Consider the following 21,536-nt stretch of genomic DNA (forward strand, 5'->3'; position numbering starts at 1 on the left):
CCAACTCCTGAATGACCTTTATCCCAATTATCCTGCCCTGCTTCAGAAAAATTAACCTTCAAAATTCCCCTGAAATGGAATTTTCCTGAAGATCTGTATCCCAATCCACTCACTTCTTGAGTTAAATATGCTCAAATGCCCATGCTGACAGAAAAGGTAAGATTTCCTTCTTTTTTATAGCTGAGTAGTGTTCCATTGTGTAAATGTACCACAGCTTTTTTATCCGCTCATCTCCTAAAGGGCACTTGGGCTGCTTCCAAATCTTAGCTGTTGTAAATCATCTGCAGTGAACATAGAAGTGCATGTATTTAAAGCTGATACAAGTCATCTAGAATCTAATTCAACTCCATGGCGCACAGAAACAATAGGAATGTACTAGTATGTGTAGATAAGATTGTGAGTTCATTATTGTTGAAGCTGGGCAATGAGAACAGGGAGTTCACTATATTATTCTCTTCAAATTTTTGTTTAAATTTGGCATAATAAAGAGTTTTTTAAGTACCATATGTGAATAGTCTAAAGTAAAAGAGAAATCAAGATCTGGACATATGAGCTAAAAATAAATGTCATGTACAAGAGCGAGAAGACTTGGTAAAAAACTACAACTCAGCTTAAAGAACAACATTCTAAAACTCTATGCAAGAAGTTAATAAGAAAATAATATTTGATAAGACATGTTTGAGGAGACATAAATAATCAATCACATAATAAGGCCATGAAGTTCCTGGAGCTGGAAGAGGAAAGCAATACACGGACCACAAGGAAACATGTACCCAACTAGAGCAGAGGCAGAAAATGGAGACCTCAGTCTGGAGAAAATAGTTAGCAAAAAGTAATAGAACAATGAGGATCTGAAACCAGGAAACAGACAGCAGAGTGAAGATGATGGGATAAATTATAGAGATAATTCATAACAATAGTTGGCAGTACTTGATGTTGGGATGAGAAAGAAAGAGGAACCAAGATGATTCAATTCAATACAGCAAGTATTTACCGAGCATGATTTAGCCTGACATGGTCTCAAAGACCTGTAGTCTAATGGAAGAGCTAAATAATTAAAACAATTTACTATATACAAGTGTTTCATAACAGACATCAGCATGAGAGCTGTAGGAGATCACAGACAAAGGAGCAACTAAGTAGATGGATATTAACTGAGATGGGGAAACACCGGAGGAGCAGCAGTTTAGAAAGGACTGTAGGATTTGAGATGCTTATGGGACATCCCATTGAATGGGTTCAATAGGAGGTTAGACATAGAGTTCATATATCAGCATATAGCCAACGACTTCTAAAATAAATGGATTAGTTAAGTGTGCTGGAAGACAATTTTTAAAATGCCATCCCTTTATATTTTGGGCCTATAACTATAATTTGATTTTATCAACATCTTCATTAAGTTAAAAAAAAAATTATTTAAATCTTGCCTGAATGCTAAGTAAACAAAATTCCGATTTAATGCTACTGTAGAGTTTTGCCTAAATCATCTGAACCTAATGTCAAATTCCCTGATGCAGCATTTAAGTGCATCATTTAAGACAAATTAAAACAATGTCTTTGTAAATGCTTGCCCCACTGCACTTATCAGTACAGATATAAAACAGCAGCCTGATAATGGCTACCTTCGGTGAAAAAAATGTTACTTCAAAAATGGAAATGCAATAAATCTTTGCTTTAAGGACTGCGTAAGAGAAGACAGATGCAGCTCTGAATGGAGGTAATTTTCCAAATGAAAACAAATCATATTTCTCTTTAGAACTGTTTGTACTCAATTGCTGAATGCCCTCCCTTAGAATTTATTGTTTTCTTGCAAAGTAGGAAATTGTGAAACTGTCTCTAAAGTTCATTTATCAGTTGGTCCAAATATATGCACAGAGCAATGACTCTGAAGTGTCTACATTTGCTATGTATGGTTAAGCTGTAACACACAAGTTTTCAACATCCGTTGACATCATCAAGAACTCAAAAAGCAAAAAGTGCCATATGGCATAAAGTTTGGGAGATATAGAAACAAGAGACTACACCGTCTACTATTTAACCGCCACTTACAGTTATTTCCTTAGGTTGAGAAAGAAACCCCATATTACCAATATACAATATACAAAACTTAAGCAAGCTATGAGATATCCTTGAACATTTGCATATTAACGTCTTTAATTTATTAGAAAGGTTCCTAGGATGAGCCATTTTCATCTTATACCTGTCTATAGATCGTCACAAAGAGAAATGAAAGTCTATGTTCTCCAAAGTCAGCTTGCCAACTTGAACAATGAACTAAAGGTGAGTAATGGTATAGAATAGATGGAACGGTTTGTTTAACTACCACCTCCCAAAGATACGGCGTGGAACACTGCCTGGAGATCCCCGTCCCCTGGAATGCGCGTTTTTATTTTTATCTAAGCCACGTGCATGATACAGTACATGACTACACATAATCCAATTCGATTTGTGTTGCCGCGGTCCTCCGGAGAACAAATCTGAAAAATGACAACGTGTGAAAGCTTAGCGCAAGTGATAGAAAACGGCAGCGGCACGGTTCATATCTTAAACTGACAGACTGATGGTGATTATTGCAAGGACAATGCCCTGCATATGTCAAGCGATTTGCAAATAATTTATGTCACCTTCCCCTCCGTTATTGTTTTTGCGGAGGACATAAACGGTGTCACCAATATTAAACTGTCTTGCAAAAAAAAAGAGCCGAGCTCAGCTCTCTCCTCTTCTGACAAAGCAGAGCCATCTGCACCCAGACAAACATGCATATGGCCATCATTTGTCCAACATCTTACACAGTGTGAAGGTTTTTCACTTGAGATGCCAACCTGGGTGGCAGATGATGTATGTGTTTCCCCAGTCCTGTGATTACCGGGCCCGCGCGCCGCGCCGAGCTCTCACCTCATCAGTTCCACCAGCTGCGGGCGCGGCGCGTGAGGCATTGGCGGCGGGATGGCTTCTGACACGCCGAGGGGGAGGCGGCCTGGTGTGGACATCCGGCTCCGGATCCTGTCCCCATCAGGGTCAGAGCCTGACCCACCGACATTGGTGTTGGTGTATAGATTTAGGACTCCAAGACGGCAATTTGAAAACCCAAATGAATATATTTTGATAAAGGAGAAAAGCAAAGGGCATTCGCTATCCCCCGCTCAACGGCTGTGCCAAATGCCTTGTAAGTGGCCCGAGCATTGTTCCTGGGGAAGAGGGTGCCGGGGAAGGCATATGGGTTGGCACCGGTGGTAAACAGGAAAGGTTACACCTGCAAGCAGAAGGTGTCAACAGATGGGTGGATTTGCCACCCCTGCAAAATGACATGACAAGGCAGCTATCCTACAGACCTGTATGGCAAGGTTTAGGGACTCTTCAATAGGATTTTCTTTTATGTATTGGTGTGGGTGTGTGTGTGTGTGTGTGTGTGTACACATATACAGAGGATGTGAGATCCTAAAATGCAATTTCAAAACCATGAAGATCTTTTCTTTTTAAGAGCTCTCCAGGATCCAGGCATGTGATCCAAGGCAGAATACATTATTTCTCTCTTCCTGTGAGCCTCTGTTTTTGTTGGGGGAGGGAGAAGAAGCAATAGAGGAGAACTGAGTTTAAAATTGTCCCAAAGGGATCTGTTTAGACATCAAATAGCTCTTACAAAAACCACGCATTTTGATGAATTACGTGTAAATTCATTAGAAACATATGGACTTAGTTTCCTGTAAAATTCACATGGACATAAAATATCTCCCTGAGCTCCTTTATTCAGTGACGGGTGGTCGAGGGACTAAAAGAAGACATGTGATACTTAGTTCTTGTCATAAACAAAACACTTTTCAAACATGGACTTTGAAAATTCAACCAAATACCTAATTTTATTACCCTTCCTCACCCCCACTGATTTTTAGAGAGAATGGAAGGGAGGGAGAGCAGGAGAGATGTGAGAGAGACACAGACATTGGTTGCCTCCTGCATGAGCCTGACCAGCCTGGATTGAACCTGCAACCCAGCTACGCATCCTTGACCAGAATTGAACCTGAGATCCTTTGGTTTGTGGGCTGACTCTCTAATCACTGGGCAACACCATTCAGGGCCAAAATATGTAATTTTAATTAAAAGAAATAATTGTTCAAAATAAATTTATTAAGAAAAAAGTCTCTGTACTTGCCAAATTGAAAATGTATCCCACCTAGGAGCGGTTATGCTTATGGGAGTGAGTGAAATATAAGCCATCAAGACCAAGAAATTGAATTCTCTCAATTGCAAATAACAGGCAGTCAACATTATCTCCATCAATATTTGCCACTTCTGATTACCTGCAGTTCTTTCAATTAATGACAAGAGGGATGAAAATGGAACATACATATGTTAATAATAAAATTATAGAAAAACAAGCATGATGGATTTTGTGGATCTACATTTGGGGAGTTTGTAAAATGTGGCCAGCAGCCCCTTAGGAACTTAACTTGACAAGTTTAATTTACATCTTAAATGAGCATTGTCAAGGTTGGCAGAGGCAAATAACATCCAGTTCCCCCTCCTCCAGGCTTTTTGTTCTCCTATATCTTAACAATATCAACTATATGGTTATTAATGGTCTCTTTTATGTACAGGTTTTTTGAGAGATTCATTAAATTAAAATTGTGAAAATTTAGTCTTTCATTTATTTTTTTTTAATATATTTTTTATTTATTTCAGAGAGGAAAGGAGCAAGAAAGATAGAAACATCAATGATGAGAATCCTTGATTGGCTGCCTCCTATATACTTCCTATTGGGGACTGAGCCAACAACCCAGGCATGTACTCTGATGGGGAATCAAACCTGTGATGCCCAACCATTGTAGGGCTAATGTCTTTTAAAACTGTCAATGGGGGGGACAGGAGACATATGTAATACTTTCAACAATAAAGAATTTTTTTTTTAAAGAGAGATGTCATATATAGTAGATAGAAAGAAAGAGAAAGAAAGAAAGAAAGAAAGAAAGAAAGAAAGAAAGAAAGAAAGAAAGAAAGAAAGAAAGAAAGAAAGAAAAATAGAAGTGCCTACTGGACCTTTCCATTTGGATGTCCAACACAGCATATCTGAAACTGGCCTCCAAATTGTCAAGGTCTCATGAATTTCTTTTCCATCAATTATACCTTTTCTTCCATTGAGGCTCAAAATCTTTGATGCTACTTTCTCCTTCACATCTGATTAGCTATCAGCCCTGTAAACTTTTCCTTTCCAGTTTTTATCAGATCTGCCCCTTTATTTCCTTTTCCTTGGCAATGTTTCTGATCCAAGTGCTCATTACCTCAACTCAAATTAATGAAAAGGCTTTTCATGTTTGCTTTCTACCTCCAGGAGGCAGATGACACATCACTTCCTGATCAATCCTTCTCAATGGCCAATTTAATCATATCTTATTCTTCTCTCCAATAAGAATAATATTTGGGATTTGTGGGATGCTTAAAAATCCACAAAGCGCTTTCATATTCATAAATCTCTTTGATCTTCACACCAAGCCTGTGAGGTGGGCTGAATAGGTATGGACATTTCTGTTTTGTAGATGAGGAAGCTAAAACTTGCAGAGGCACTTGCCTGGGGCTGTACAAAGCTACCAGTTGAAACAGAAGTCCAATCCCAGAACAATTTCCATTACACTGTTCTGTCTAGGGTAACTGCATGTTGCCTAAATGTAGAAATTACTTTAAGTACACTCAAGGTCTATTGGAATCAAGTCCAAATTTACACTTATAAGATTATGTTTCATGGCTATCCTACAGAAATCTTCTGATCCAACTGCATTGATTTACCTACTGCCCAAAACTGTGCAGGGCACTCTTTATTCCTATTGTGATCTTCTACTAAAAGTCATCCCCTATTCAAAGTCTACCTACCTACCTTTAAAATGCAATTCAGTTTACCTTCACCATGAAGCTTTCCAAAACCATTCCATTAAATGTCAATAATTTTTTCACGTTTAAACTCAGTGTGATTTATTTTTATTTTTATTATTTTTTTACTACTAATTCAGCCTTCATCCCCTTCTGAGACAATACCCTTCTGGAGACTCCATTTGATGACCATGTGTATCAGGTGATCTTTCCGCTCACTGGTGGGAACACAAATGATTTCCAGCCCTTTGTGAGCTCTAAAGATCGTTTTGCTTGTTCTTTTCCAATAGTTCTTTTTGTATTTAAAGGTCATTCTTTATTCTCTTCTGGAATGAGAACAACTACTCCACAAGTTCTTTCCTGACTCTTGGTAGTGTCTTCATATCCATGTGATGATCAACACTCGATTGAAGTCTAGTAGCAGAACCCTCTACAGCTTTCTAGAGTTCTCTCTTTGCAGTTATCTCACCTCTGGTGTTCTGCTTTGTGAATTCTAGCCACCTTCGTCTTCTCAGACTCTGAACCCTTGACTTCTCAACTGAGGGAACCTCCTGGGCTGTTTGGTTCCCCATTCCTGTGCTACCGCCTGGACATGCTCACTGAGCAGCAGCTGGGAAAATGAAGGACTCACCTTGTTTCTCTTAATGCAAGGATCACTATTCTGAACTATTGCTTCAGTCTGAACCACTGTTTCCTATAGCTTGTCTGATTGCTTTAGTTGTTTAAAGGAGAATAAATCCAGTCCCTGTTACTCTCATCATGACAGGAGGTGGACATTCTTAGATAGCATTCTGAAATGTAAAGATTGCTCTAGAAGCTAGAGTAAAAATAAACCTTTCTAGAAGAAGAAGAAGAAGAAGAAGAAGAAGAAGAAGAAGAAGAAGAAGAAGAAGGAGAAGAAGGAGAAGAAGAAGAAGAAGAAGAAGAAGGAGAAGGAGGAGGAGGAGGAGGAGGAGGAGGAGGGGGAGGAGGGGGAGGAGGAGGAGGAGGAAGAAGAAGAAGAAGAAGAAGAAGAAGAAGAAGAAGAAGAAGAACACTAAACAAAAAAACAACAAAAATGAAAATTTACCCTTTCCAAAAATAAGCCCTTCTGTGATATTTAGTTCAAAGTAGAAAAAACAAAATGTATCGACTCATTAAAGTGAAATCTTTAATTTATACACATATAAGGAGGTAATTCAATATTTTAGAGGAAACTTACCTAACCTCTTTCAAACTCATTTTAATTTTTTAAAGGTCACAAAAACCACTGTTTCAGTAGCCAGAAATATTTTCTGATGTTCTATTAAAATATAAGGCATTTCTCTATTTGTGTGATTTAGTCTCAAAAAAAAAAAAAAAGTGCGATTGGCAACACAAATATGCTTGTAGTCAGAGAGGAAGAGAAGAATAATTGATCTGAGCACACTAGTGCTTTTTTTTTCCCTACATGCTCCACTTTGTATTGGTAAGACCAGATAATGAGTAGCACTTTTTCTTTGTAACAATTCATTAATCAGAGAAATGATCCTTGCTAGTGTTTAGATGTTTTACTTAATTTGGTACCTCTGGCCTGCTGCCCCACTAGTGCCAAAATTATTATTTCTCACCCAGCAGGTGATAAATAACAACTTCAGTCGTGATTAATACCATGAATCCTTCAACCTGACTAATGCAAAAAAAAAAAAAACTTGAGACCTACAGAACAAGTGGGTGATAATTGTTGTGAGAACTGTGGAAGCTCTGCTCAGCTTGTGAGGAATAAACCCACAGGAAATGGAGCGTTTGCTAGCACTCCAGCTGATCCTGGGAGGCTTCATTAAGCCCATCTCAGCCACATTCGCCATTTGAATGCCAGTGTTAGCCTTTTCTCCCTCCCAACACTAAATTTTAAGTATCGTCTGAGAAAAGAAACCACTAACTCATTTTTGCATACATTTAAATATTTATTGAATGGATAAATGAATGGATGAATAAATAATAAATGAGAAGATAGAATTCTTGCCTAAGTACTTGTCATTGTTAATATGGGTCATTTGAGAGCTACATATGGTTATTTCTCTAATAACGCAATTGTGCACAAAAATGTAGTTTTGCTAAAGCCCATAACAATATTAACATTCTCTGCTGGCAAAAAGAAAACGGTTAGTGATGGCCAGTAACTAAGGCCATCATCTTAATTATTATCACAGCAATAGATATCAAGATAGTATATGAGTAGTCAATTAGGCAGATGGTAAAGGAATATGTATTGTTTGAAGAGCTTCTCTGGATATTTCTTGCCCCCTGAGAAACTTCTTTAAATGGTACAATAATATTTTAAGTCAATGGATGGTGGTCAACCAGTTGAATATGATTTACAGGTGTGTTTGGCAGACAAGTTATTTTGAATTTTTATGTTATTTTAATGCTTTAGGTGGAGAGATGCATTCTCCAGTTTGGCACAGCCTGCTGCCCCACTATTCCTATTGTCTTAATATCCAGTCTGTCTCCCTCTAATCACCATATGCCTGACTTCTCAAGTAAGTTTATGATCCCTGACTAAATGGGGTGGTGTTAAATACCGACAACCAAGGTGGGGGACCCAGGGAGATAGAAAATTAGCTTGGATTGAGACATGTGGCTTTTTGATACAAGGTGGGTCAAAAATAGGTTGACAGTTAATATTGTAAACCTCCTTTTGCCCCATCCTGTATATCCAGAGATTTTTCAAGAATCACAAATTATGTAAACATCAATTTCTTCAGTTAAAAAATATTTTACTACATGGTGGTTTAATTACGTTTACTTGATAACTAAAAAATCTTTTTGCCTAATCCAAAGTTCTAAAGATTATCTCCTCGTTTTTTAGAAGTGTTATTGTTTTAGCTCTTACATCATTTAAATGTATAGTCCATATTGAATTAATTTTAATGGATTGCAGGTTGCGGGGCTGATTCCCAGTCAGGGCACATACCTACGTTGCCAGTTCAATCCAGGTCGGGATGCATATGGGAGGCAACGAATGTATGTTTCTCTGACTCTTCCTTCCTCTCTCTAAAAAAACAATAGAAAGTGAGGATTAAGTATACATATATGTAAACCTGTTATAAAAATTGTGCGAATATTTAAGTATATATAATAAACCTGTCATAAAAATTGTGCAAAACCAGGCAACTTGGGATGTTTTTATTTTAATAATAAAATACATTACAAAATTAGTTCATGGAAGCTATAATAAACAGCACTGTAGTCCAAAGAGAGAGCCCAAAGCTTATGGGGGATTTAGACTAAGGAGACTGTAATGTGCGCCTTATAGTGTATAGATTTATAATCTTCTACAAAAATAAGCATAGTGTTCCTTAAAGGCCAGAGAGCTGCCCGACTGCCTGCGTTTGAATCCCAGCTCTACCACTTATAACTCTATGACCTGGGGCAAGGTATTACCCTTTCTGTCTCCATTCCTCTCTTTTGATTTGGGGATAATAACCTTTGCAGTGTTTTTGTAAGGATTAAATGAGTTAAAAATGCGTGCATGGTACCTAAAAATACAAAAGTAATATTATTATAGAAATTATTTTTACATCTGACTCTTCATAGCATCCCTGGTTTTATGTAAAATATTAGAAAATTTGAAAAGGATACAACATATAATCCTTAATGCTTATATATAAGCTCTTATTGATACTTCTGTGAAAACTATCCTTTCTCCCCCTCAAAAAGAATAAAAAAGCATTAAATATTATCTCAAAGTTTCAACAAAAAAAAAAAAGATCCTTGAAACTATCCCTTTATCAATATAAATTATAGCTGCTCTGATTAAATGTTTTTAAATTTAATTGAGCTTATTTTTATTCCTTTTTATTGAATTTATTGGGGTGATACTGGTTAACAAACTTATACAGGTTTCAGGTGCACAACTCCACAACACATCATCTGTACACTGTATTGTGTGTTCACCATCCTAAATCAATTAACCTTAGACATGAAGAATGTTCTTAAATGGTCATCTGCTCAAGGCTTTAATCACCTTGTAATCATTCACATTTTCCAAGAGTATACTTATTAGGAACATTTTTCCTATGACCATGTAGCTAGCAAATTAATCTTGGGCATAGGAACACAAATAATTTGCCTGAGAAAAGACATTGCTTACTCCATGAATAAAGCTCAGAAAGTGGCTCTCAGAAAGACCAAGTAAATACAGAAGCCATATAGTTGTTTAAAGTTTATTTTTATGTGCATACAAGTTTCAAGAAAACAAAACTTTCAAGATATAGAGTATGACATATCAAATGGATTCATTAGAATTATTTCAATTTGTACAGAAACACCAGTATAAAGTACATGTACAAGATACATTATATAATTTTTTGAGGTTTCAAAAGCAGTGTTTTGGTTTTAAAATGTTGATACCATTCACATATCATTCAAGTAACATATTTCAAGTTAAAATTTTTAACAACAACTAAATTAACACATAACTCTAGGACAATCTAAGAGATAAGCTGCCTTTAAAACGATCTTCAAAATAGTGCTGTTCAATTCTTCTACAAAAAGCAAGAAGGTTGCTATAGTTTTTCACCTTCTCAGAAAGTTCATCATTGGTCAATTGTGTGGTAAGAATGGTGTACAGATGGCCAAATACCAGTGCATCTAGTTCAGTAGGCCTAAAACGAAAGTAGAAATGAGAGTAACATAGTGTTTAACTTGTATGGTAGGGTATATACTATTTTTAAAAACATATTATTCTTCTATTTAAAAGAAAAACTCACAGAAAGAAATTCTACCCAACTTGATAGAATTTATTGTTTTAACTTAGTTTGTTATAAGATATGAAAAATAATTTTAATTATGATTTGCTAGTGTGTGCCTTGCTTTTTGAAGTAGTAGCATTACTTTAATGTGTTAAAATTATATTGGTATGACTGATCATATTCATCTTATTCATTAATTTGTTCACTAGATAAATATAGCATGTCGCCAATGTGCCAGAACCTTCCCTGGTGCTAGAGAGATAAAAACAAGAAAGATATTCTAAGACATGGACACAAATTACACAACAGAATTTAGTGAATGTGTGAATAGATGCATAGACAAAATGTTGACAAAGCACAGAGGATTTCGCTGCGGTGCAGGACAACAAAATAATACCTGATTACCCAATCATATACTAACAATATATCATTTTATTTTATTTTTTTTAAATATATTTTATTGATTTTTTACAGAGAGGAAGAGAGAGGAATAGAGAGTTAGAAACATCGATGAGAGAGAATCATTGATCAGCTGCCTCTTGCACACCCCCTACTAGGGATGTACCCGCAACCAAGGTACATGCCCTTGACCGGAATCGAACACGGGACTTTTCAGTCCGCAGGCCGACACTCTATCCACTGAGCCAAACCGGTTTCGGCCAATATATCATTTTAATTTGACCATTTTTAAAGTGATTTAACTTTAAAAATGAAGGTGGTTTCAACAAAAATTTTTCCAGGGGGTTTCCCTATAAAAAAATGAAATTTATCTACCTACGACTAATGGTCTACATTATATTAAGATAACCATGATAATTATGAACTAACTAGAGGCTCGATATATGAAATTCATCCAAGAGTAGGCCTTCCTTACCCAGGCTGCGGGCCCTGGCTTTCTTCTGGCACTTCTAATTAGCATATTATGCTTTTATTATTACAGATTACTGTTATTAGTCCTATAGTGATACAAGTTTTTGAGAAAACATGTGTTAGTCTACCTAAATTGAAAAAATATTATAGTAATCTGGTTTAGCAGGATAGATTTGGGGGGTGGGGGGGGTCCTATCAAATCTAAATCCTAAAGCTACTAACTTACTTACTAGCTGTGGCCTTAATCACTATTGATAAATGAGCTCATGCAGTTCCATGGCTTTAAATGCCTCTATGCCACTAATTCCCAGATATTTATCTCCAGTCCTAATCTTTCCCCTAAACTCCAGAATCATATATTCAATGAATCAATAAAAAGGTGGTAACACACTAAAACTGTAACTAACCCTTCCCCATTATACTTCAAGTTATTTAAAGGTAACACTGCACATATCTTGATATCCCCAGTTCTTAGTAAAATATCTACGGATCTGAATCAATATTTGCTGAATGAAACAAAAAGAAAGCATCTTGCCTAAGTTGTGTAAAATACTTAACTTTTCAAAGTCTCTTTCTCTCTTTTGACATATTCATGAAGTTTTCATAAAAGTCAGATGCACAGTTGATGGCCATGTTTAAGAGGGAATACAATAGGATGGTTTTTAAAAACAAAAACAAAAACAAAAACAAAAACACACAAGTGCTTGGACTTAACAGAAACATAATTATATCACTATAAATGGACTGACTATCAAGGGGGTACTATCAAGGGGGTGAGGGCAGGAAGAGATTAACCAAAGAACTTATATAAGCACTAGAGGCCCAGTGCATGGATTCAAGTACCAGTGGGGTTCCTTGGCCTGGCCTGCACCCTATCGCAATCTGGAATCCCTCAGGGGATGTTGGAGAGCCAGTTTTGGCCTGATCACTGCAGGCCAGGCTAAGGGACCCCACCGGTACATGAATCCATGCACCAGACCTCTAGTATGTATATAAGATCTTTGGTTAATCTCTTCCCCTCCCTCCCTTCCCTCTGAGATTCATCAGTCTAATCCATGTTTCCACACCTGTGGTTTCCACTCCTGCATTGAGTGTCTACCCCCTGGTGGTCAGTGGACATCATAGCTACCAGCTGGTCAGCCGGTCATTTACGCTTTTATATATATAGAATAGCCCATGGACACAGGCAATAGTACAGAAGGCCTTGGTATGTGTGTGTGTGGGGGGGGGGTGGTCAATGGGTGGAATAAAGGGGACAGCTGTAATACTTTCAATAATAAAGATAAATTTTAAATATATATTACCCACCCACCCCCCCAAAAATAAAACCAGATCTCTAGAAAGAACCAAGGATGTAGATCAAGCATGTCAAGCTTGCAGCCGACAGGCCACAAGCCTCATTTAAATAAATTGTAGCAGGTGGATAAATGTAGAGCCTTGGCACTTTGTGAGAAATAATATAAACATCAAAACTTCCATATCCCTAAACACATTTCTCAAAAGATATATCTTATCTTACCAATGCAAAATTTATTTTTCAAATCCTTTTTTATGGTGAACTACCCTTTGCTTCTTATTCTACAGCCATAAAAAGGTGAATATATTCCCCGGTGCAACTCCCAGAAGTGTAGATAGCATCCTTATCAATAAATGCTCTGAATGAGTTGGAAGTATAAATGTATGTTTAACCTGGTATGGTCTAGAAATGCCTCTGAAGTGTTAAAAATGTTCTTAGTTCCAAATATACGTCCACATAACTCAAAAGGTGCAGAACTGTATATGGATAACAAACATACAAAAATTGATCTGAAGTTACATAAAAATAGCTGTTTTGTGGCCAGTTATTCTAGAACAAGCATGTCAAACTCAAAGGCTAACATGGGCCAAATAAACAATATTTAAGCTTATGAAGGCCACAAAAAAACAAAAGCTTCAATTTTCATAGAAATAGGTTTATTTCAAAAAGTATAGTATAAAAAAAGAACAAGAGCAATGATAAAATTAATGTTTTCTTTCTGACACTTGGCATTTCTTCTCTGCTACTGTCTTTCCTGCTTTGGGAGAAATCTTGTTCACAGTGATTACTTTCAAAACTGACCCAAGGTGAATGTCAGTCATTCTGGGTCTGACAGGAGATTTATTTCCTTTTATAATTGTAAATAACTGTTCATACTGTTATACTGGCTGGGCTGCAAATATATTCGTTGTGGGTTGCATGCGGCCCATGGGTCACGAGTTTGACATGCATGCTCTACAACATCTAACAGGAAGTAGAATATAATATACCAAGTCAAACAAAACACACACACACACAAACTAATGCACATCTATTGCCATCCTTACAAATTTCAGCAATTACTTGTATTTATTAACTCTGACATATATAAATTACCAATTTTCTCAAATCTTTCTTCTTACAAAGTATTCTTATAGCAGTGATTAACATAACTATATATTATTACTAAAACTCACAGAATTATGCATATAAAAGTGTCAATTTTACTATATGTAAATTATATAACAATAAACTTAACTTTAAAAAAGCAACAAACTCAGAAAAATGTTTGCAACTCATATGCAAGACAAGCACAAAAAATACATTTTACCCAATATTTCTACTGAAATATTTAATTAAGCCAAGATCCTTAAGTACTTACCATTTTAATTACCTTTCCTATATCATATGGACAGGAAACATAACATTTGTACCCTTCTGTTTACTAAGTAGTTGGTGAGTTGTAATTTGGATATATTGTAGATAGCAATTCTCCTACTAAGACTTTTAACATCTTTCACATATATTATTGCATTTATCTTTATAGACTTTTTATTAGAAAGATATCCCAGAGTGACAAATACATTTTTAAAGTCCTAAGCAATTTGTTGCCTTCTTATTATTCTTTCCACATTTCTGATGGTTTGCTACTCTTCTTTCATGTGAATATTAAAATAAAACAGCACTGTAAATGTGAATATTTTCCTAACATCCCACATTTAAATTGTTTGCACTCATCTTTTTTGCTTTACTTATTATGATTCCATACTTTTCTTTCTGTCTCAGTCAGTCTAGTTTCAAAAAGATGAATTTGTCCGAGTGTTCCTTAATCTTTCTTTCCAATTACACCACTAACTTGTCATGTCTTCAGACAACTAGAAATAACCCACATATCCTTTCTTTAAATACTGGCCACTAATCTTTAGAACAGTCATTCAAGTTTGTAAATCAAGCCCCTAGCCATTAATTTTTTCTATATTTTGCGTTTGGATATTTTTGAGCTATTTTCCCTTCATTTTCTTAATGGGTGATTTCTTAATTGAATAAATCTCAATAAAATCCTATTCCTTCCAGAAACTTTTCTCTTAAGATTCCCAAGTATAATTCTTGCACCATTTCTTCAATATACTTCCCTATCTGAATATGAAGCTATAGTTTCAAATTTTACCATTTACTTAATGGTTACTAGCAATATTTTTTTCTTCTTAAAACCTAACTCCTTTTCCAATTCCTCATTCAACTTAACCTAGCTTTAACCAACTGCTTCTAGCTAACAGACTTTGTTTGGAAAACAGACCTGCAAGGAGGTCAAAAATATTCTGGAATACTATAACTCTTTCTTGATTAAAATATTTCTTGATTTAAAAAAAAAAAAAAAAAAATATATATATATATATATATATATATATATATATATATCTACTATTTCTTCTCCTTTATTAAAAAGATCATATGTAAATATCACTTTAAGAAAAGTTTTATTTTTTCATTCCAAGTCTACACTTGAAGGGAACTAATGACCAAGTAGTCTTTGCTTAGGTATCTTAACAGATCACACATCATCAATCAAGATAGCGTAATGCCAATTTTGTTTTTGTTGCATTTCAGAAATATGACTCAAGATGCTTAAAAGCTACCAACACTATAGTTGAAGGAATAAAAATCCACATGTTTTAGTATCTACCTTATGTTATTTACAATATTTTTCAAATTCATTTTCTTCTGCCTTTCCACCATTTAAGCTTCTTTGTCTTCTTTTCCCAATTACTATTCTTGCTGCAAGATCTCCCTCAATGACCCTTTTTCCCTTTCTCTCATCAAGTAAAGCTATTGGGCTTCTTTCATGAGCTCTCTCAACAACCCCAGTAGGTAAGCAAGGAAAAAGTTTTATTCTAATTTAAGAGGGTAAGGAGAAGACACACAGGAGAGTCAAGAATAGAATTCAGGGCCTCTAACTTGGATTCCAGAACTATATGTCTTGACTTAAGCCAGTACTCTTTTCACTACTCTTCTAAAGTAAAAGTGCCTGTGATAGATAAAGAAATGAGAAAAGCCACAACAAAGTGCAAATACAAGTTACCTTTTCCTAAATGTAATTTTCTTGCATGTTAATATTAACTAAACAGTTGGGTGAAATTAAAATTAAAAACTAAACCTATTCTTTAATCACAACTGTTAAGGAAAAATGTTTATCTAGGTAAAATTATTTCAAATATGTTCTATCCACTGAGCCAAACCAGCCAGGGCTCACAAATATTTCTTGATAAAACAACTTATCCATGATAAAATAAGTTTGTAACCTAACAATATAGACAAGAAACTAACTTTAAAAAAATAAAATTTCTTACTGCTTATTGAAGAAATATGGTTGTGTTCCCAGTCTTTGAGAAAGAGCTTGACAGCACTGGTCAACATCTTCCAAAACCTAATATAGGCAACAGAATCCAAAGAAAAGTATTTAAATTAGCAAAACATTAAAAAAAAAAAAAAGTGTCTAAAACTATTTATAACAGTTTATAACAAAAATATAAATTTAGGTAATCTTACCTAATAGAAAAACATGTAAATTGACTGTACCCCTGTTATGCCCACAGCCAACCAGAGTGAGTATGCAAATTAACCCAATGAAGATGGTAATTTGCATACATACCTGGGTCATGGGAACCTCCTCAGCACCCAGGTCACTCCCAGCCAGCCATTGAGCAGAGGCTTTGGGCTTAGGAAGGGGTCAAACCTACATTTGGGAGGGCAGGACAGGGAGGTTCCCCTTTCCAAGCCTAAAGCCTGGGGCGGAGGTTTTAGGTTTGGGCAAGGGCCAAGCCTGGGGGGGTAAGGTTTGGGGGTGTGCGGGGGGAGATAAAATCAATGGAAACATATCCTCAGGTGAGGATAAAAAGAAAAAGAAAGAAATGTCATATCCTATGAAAGACACATCTTAAAAATGTTTAAAGAAAGTTGTCATTTTTTCATGGTGAAGGGACTGGAGTCTGTGTTGATGAAAACACCTTGGCGGCTGCTTTGACTGGCAGTGGCTGCAGCAGCGGGGTGATGGGGCTGGCGCCTTCCCCCGATCAGCCCGGTTGCCTCCCACAAAGGGAGGCCAGACTGCTGCTTAGGTCTGCTCCCAATGGGGAGCGGGCAGGCTGGGCTGAGGGACCCCTCCCCAGTGCACGAATTTCATGCACCGGGCCCCTAGTCTTTTCTAATACTAGTATATTTAAATTTGACAATAGGTCACATATAAAACATAAATAATATTTCCTACAGAAGACATGCAAAGAAAATTTGAAAGCCAATTTACTTTAAATGCAAGTACAATTAAGAATTACTATCAAGAAAGTTTTTACCTTAAAACTCTACTAGTACTCCCTATAAAAACTGTTTTTGTTGAATCCAATGATTTTACAAATATTAAAAAACCTGCTTCATAAAAATGACACTGCTCACCTACCATGAGCAAAAGCATTTCAATTGTTTTTTCACTAGTGGAGGTAGATTTTTTTTGCTCCATCCCTATTAATTTATCCAAGGTCCCTTATGGCCAATAGCACACATAAGTGAGTTTTCTGGCTAGAACTGGGATAGCCTTATAAAAGAGACATTAGCTCTAGCTGGTTTGGCTCAGAGGATAGAGTGTCAGCCTGCAGACACAAAGGTTCCAGGTTTGATTCCGGTCAAGGGTATATGCCTGGGTTGCGGGCTCAGTCCAACATACAGGAGGCAGCCAAGCAATAATTCCCACTTATCACTGATGTTTCTCTCTCTCTCTTCCTCTCCCTCCCTCTCTGAAATCAATAAAAAAAAATAATAATATTAATAAAATAAAATAAAATAAAAAAGATGTTTAAAACAATAGACATTAATTAGTCTAATGATATTTAAATTCATGACCTTGATAAGATTTATATTTTTTAATCTTGCTACTTCAGTATATTTAAGACCAAAATATTAAAAATATATATATTAAGCACTGTATTTAACAGGATGTTTTTTAAGCCCTGATACTGCAGATCAATATTTATTGTCATAAAAGATGCCCACAATATGTTGTTAAATGGGAAAAACATCAGGTTATAGAGTGATATAATATGATCCCATTTAAGGTAAATATTATTAAGAGATACCTAGAATAATGTTCTCTAAATAGTTAACGGTGGCTATGTCTTGGTGGCAGTATTTCAGGCCATTTTTATTTCCTTTTTATTAACTTTTCTATATTATACAGTTTATTTTACAATCAGCATGTGATTTTTATAAAATTACTTCATGTCAAAGAAAATAAGAGCAAATGTTTGTTAGTTTTGTATTATATTGGGATTTTTTAAGGACTATCAATACAAAAAAAAAAGCATTTAATACTTTAAAGGTTTATCTTAAATGCATTAAGGGTTTGTGAACTTCAATCTGAACTGACCTGGTCCAGAGTCTTGTTACCCCATCCAATAGCTTTCATCTTGCGTTTGACTTCCCACTGTTTCTGATAGGCCAGAATACGATTCAGAGGCCAAGGGTAAGGAGATCCATATCTAGCATGTGTGATCTAAAGCAAAAAGATTTTGTTAAAAACATGATTCTTCCTAAAAACAAAGCCTACTTTTCACAAGTAGAATTCTAAGGGAATCACTGTCAGAGAACACAAATAGAGCAATCTGAAAAAAACAAAAAAATACAGAGCTTGCAATCTAAAAAATTAAAATTTTAAAACATTCCTTTTAAAAATATATAAACTTTTATGTACTTCGCAACCAGTTATATCAAACAATGACACATAGCTTCCCTAAAATGTATGTGCAAGCAAAATTAAAGTAAGTGAAAAACTATATCACTAATGGTATAAACCACAATGTTTCATTTATGAGCAGGGACTTACAATTCTGAACAAAAGTATTTTCTCATTAAATTTTAATTAAGATAAATGCTGCAGAACCACTCACCTCCCCTACTGTAGCTTCATCACACCACTGGAGATACAACTAGGAACAAAAGAAATAGTCACAAAAACTTAAGAATACAAAAAAGAAAATGGATAAAAAGTAAGTTATTTCTTGCCACGGTAATTTTTTTTATAAACCAACTTTAAAAATGTCACCTATATGAGGGGCTTTTATCTTACATATAAATATAAAATAATTATATATAATTATTAAATTTAATGGTGGAACTTAATAAAAAGATTTCTTATTCATATAGTAATATCTCCAAATACCATTATTTTACAGATATTATTTAAGTACACTTAACAAGGCCAAATAAAGTGATAAGTAAGCAAGAATCACTTCTTTTTTCAAACAGAAAAATCAAAGTGAAAAATGTCAGGCAATTTGTTCAAAGATAATGATCAAATAATTTGGGTAAGCATCCTAGCTTTTAAATTGCTTGACTATTTTACTATTTCTCAATAACTTTAAATAACCCATAAAAAAACATTATCTTTTAGGAGAAAAAAAGCTTATTTTTAAGGCCTATTATTTTCTATTATACCTCTGCAGTCAATAGCATATTGTTGACTAATTCCATGTAGGCTTTCATTTCGGCTTTTTGGACTTCATCCAACCCATCACTAAGAGAATGGCCCTAAAGGGAATTTAAAAAAATTTAAGAGCATCATATTAAATATACAAAAACTTTCAGTTATGTTACTACCAAGTAATATAACATCAATCCTTTTACTGCAAATGTCCAATGGATTAATTTCCAAAATATTTCCAAAAAGAAAATTATTTTATATCAAAACTTTATTATATACTCTATGGCTACAATATATTAATTAGCCATATTTGTCATTATAAAATGATTCAATGGATAAAATTACGTTATCAACTATTTCACAAAAGAAAAAAATAACAATGGTCTATAAACATTGTTACTTTTTAGAGACTAACCTAATTAACAATAAAATAAATACCAAAAGATTGACATGCATTACTTACAAATTGGTCAAAGATAAATAAAAGTAGAGGGAAATAGATACTAATTTTTAAAATCTACATTATATATAGTAATGAGTGAATACATAAAATGATATAACCTTTAGTTCAATCTGGCAATCTGTTTTTAAGATTTTAAATATGCATACCCTAACATCACTATATTACTCTTAGGAACTTATTCTAAGGAACTAACATGACTATATTACTTAAGTTCCTTAGAATAAGTTCCTAAGAATAATATAGTGACGTTAGGATATGCACATGACTATATTACTTAAATTCCTTAGAATAAGTTCCTAAGAGTAATATAGTGATGTTAGGGTATGCATATTCTAATCTGACAAGTGAACAAATGTGTACGTACAAAAATATTTCTTGTAGCACTTAATAACAGCAAAAAAATTGGCAACTTACAACTAAACATCGATCAGTTAAGACAATAAATTATAATATATCTAAATTGTAAAAAATATACAATTTAAAAGGGTAATTTAAATATATATGTAAATTTATATATATATATATACATATTCATTACTATGGAAAAATTTCTAAGCATACTGATGATTTTAAAAGAAGGTTGCAAAATAATTAATAATGGTATGATCTATAATTTTCTATATATACAAAGAAAAAAGTCATGAAGGGTTTCCCCAAAATGTTAATGGAGGCTGTCCTTTAATAACTATTAAAATTTAAACTGAATAATTCAAATGAATAAATTAATATATTCAACTTCTAAACAGATCCTATATCTCCCTTCTTAAAGGTTAATTTGACATTTTTCAAAAACCTAAGTTTTCATTCATGCCAAAATTCTCATAAGCGTAAGTTACAAAGTTATCTACGATTTTGTAAAAATCAAATTACCTCTTTTGCCAATGGTTTTCGTTATTTAAAAAACTTGCACTTCAGAAATATTTCTCCAGTAGTTTATACTGGCATTTTCTAAAACTAGGTTAAAATCAATGTAAATGTTCAAACATACTTAAAAATGGTGAATAACTTATTTAAGGGTAGCTGTAATCAAATTCATTTGGTGTCTTTTTTATTACCTTAGCTTTAACGAATTGGACTATTGGACCAAGTTCTGATACTACTTGATTTCCTACATGAATAAAAGGTACTTTACCTGTTGGAAAAAAAGAAAAGTGTGAAAACACTGTCAGTATAGGAAAGTTTGTGCTAATAAACAGGAAACTAACACAAAACTGAGATATGTTTTATTAATACAGAAAACTATAACTTTTGAAAATTATAGTTAAATGTGTATGTTAAGTTCTATAAATTTAAATATTGATTATTTACTAATTTTAAAATAAAAGACAAAAGAAATATTTGAATTATTTAATAACATAATTCTCACTTATGTATAACAGATCACAATAGTCCCTTTTCAGCACTAACAAATCACTCTATAGTAAATATTAATTATTCAATTACATGAACTAAGCCCAGATACTGGTTCATGACCACTGATAGATTTCAAAGAAATTCAACTGGGCCTTCTTTTCAATCCATATTTTAAAATACATTTAAGAAGACTTCCTTTTGTGTCTTCTACTTTCAAGTCTGATATTCATTAAGGTCGATATATTAAGTACATAATGGTGTATTAATAAATGTCTTTGAATCAGAAATTAAGAGAATTAACAATTCTTGAAAGTATGTTAGTTTATGAATCATAATATCATAATACAAAGTATGCCTAACATATATTGGGGGGGAAAAACAAGTAGGATACTTATAAACACTGGCTTTTCTAAATAAATGTCATGTTAAAAAATTATTTCATTCCTATAAGCACTAACAGTTGATGAAATTATCAGAGATGATAAGAACAAAATATTCTCCAAGTAGCAATAAAGTTTACCCCCAAAACTAGAG

The 21,536-nt window shown here is 34.5% G+C and overlaps 1 protein-coding gene across 3 annotated transcripts in view; it reads right to left on the bottom strand.

Annotated features, from left to right (window-relative positions):
- Positions 1-10,032: 10,032 nt before the first annotated feature.
- MTX2 (metaxin 2) overlaps positions 10,033-21,536 on the bottom strand; it is a 52,301-nt gene continuing 40,797 nt past the window's right edge. For all 3 annotated transcript variants that reach the window (XM_036421504.2, XM_036421505.2, XM_036421506.2), the window contains 6 exons: positions 20,705-20,781; positions 19,201-19,293; positions 18,654-18,692; positions 18,134-18,259; positions 16,068-16,144; positions 10,033-10,487 (listed from right to left, as the gene is read on the bottom strand). In XM_036421504.2, coding sequence (XP_036277397.1) covers positions 10,304-10,487; positions 16,068-16,144; positions 18,134-18,259; positions 18,654-18,692; positions 19,201-19,293; positions 20,705-20,781 — 596 coding nt within the window. In that variant the 3' untranslated portion in view covers positions 10,033-10,303. The remainder of the gene's footprint in view (positions 10,488-16,067; positions 16,145-18,133; positions 18,260-18,653; positions 18,693-19,200; positions 19,294-20,704; positions 20,782-21,536) is intronic.

Source organism: Pipistrellus kuhlii, unplaced genomic scaffold, assembly GCF_014108245.1.
Source record: "Pipistrellus kuhlii isolate mPipKuh1 unplaced genomic scaffold, mPipKuh1.p scaffold_m20_p_7, whole genome shotgun sequence".
In the NCBI taxonomy this organism is placed as follows: domain Eukaryota; kingdom Metazoa; phylum Chordata; class Mammalia; order Chiroptera; family Vespertilionidae; genus Pipistrellus; species Pipistrellus kuhlii.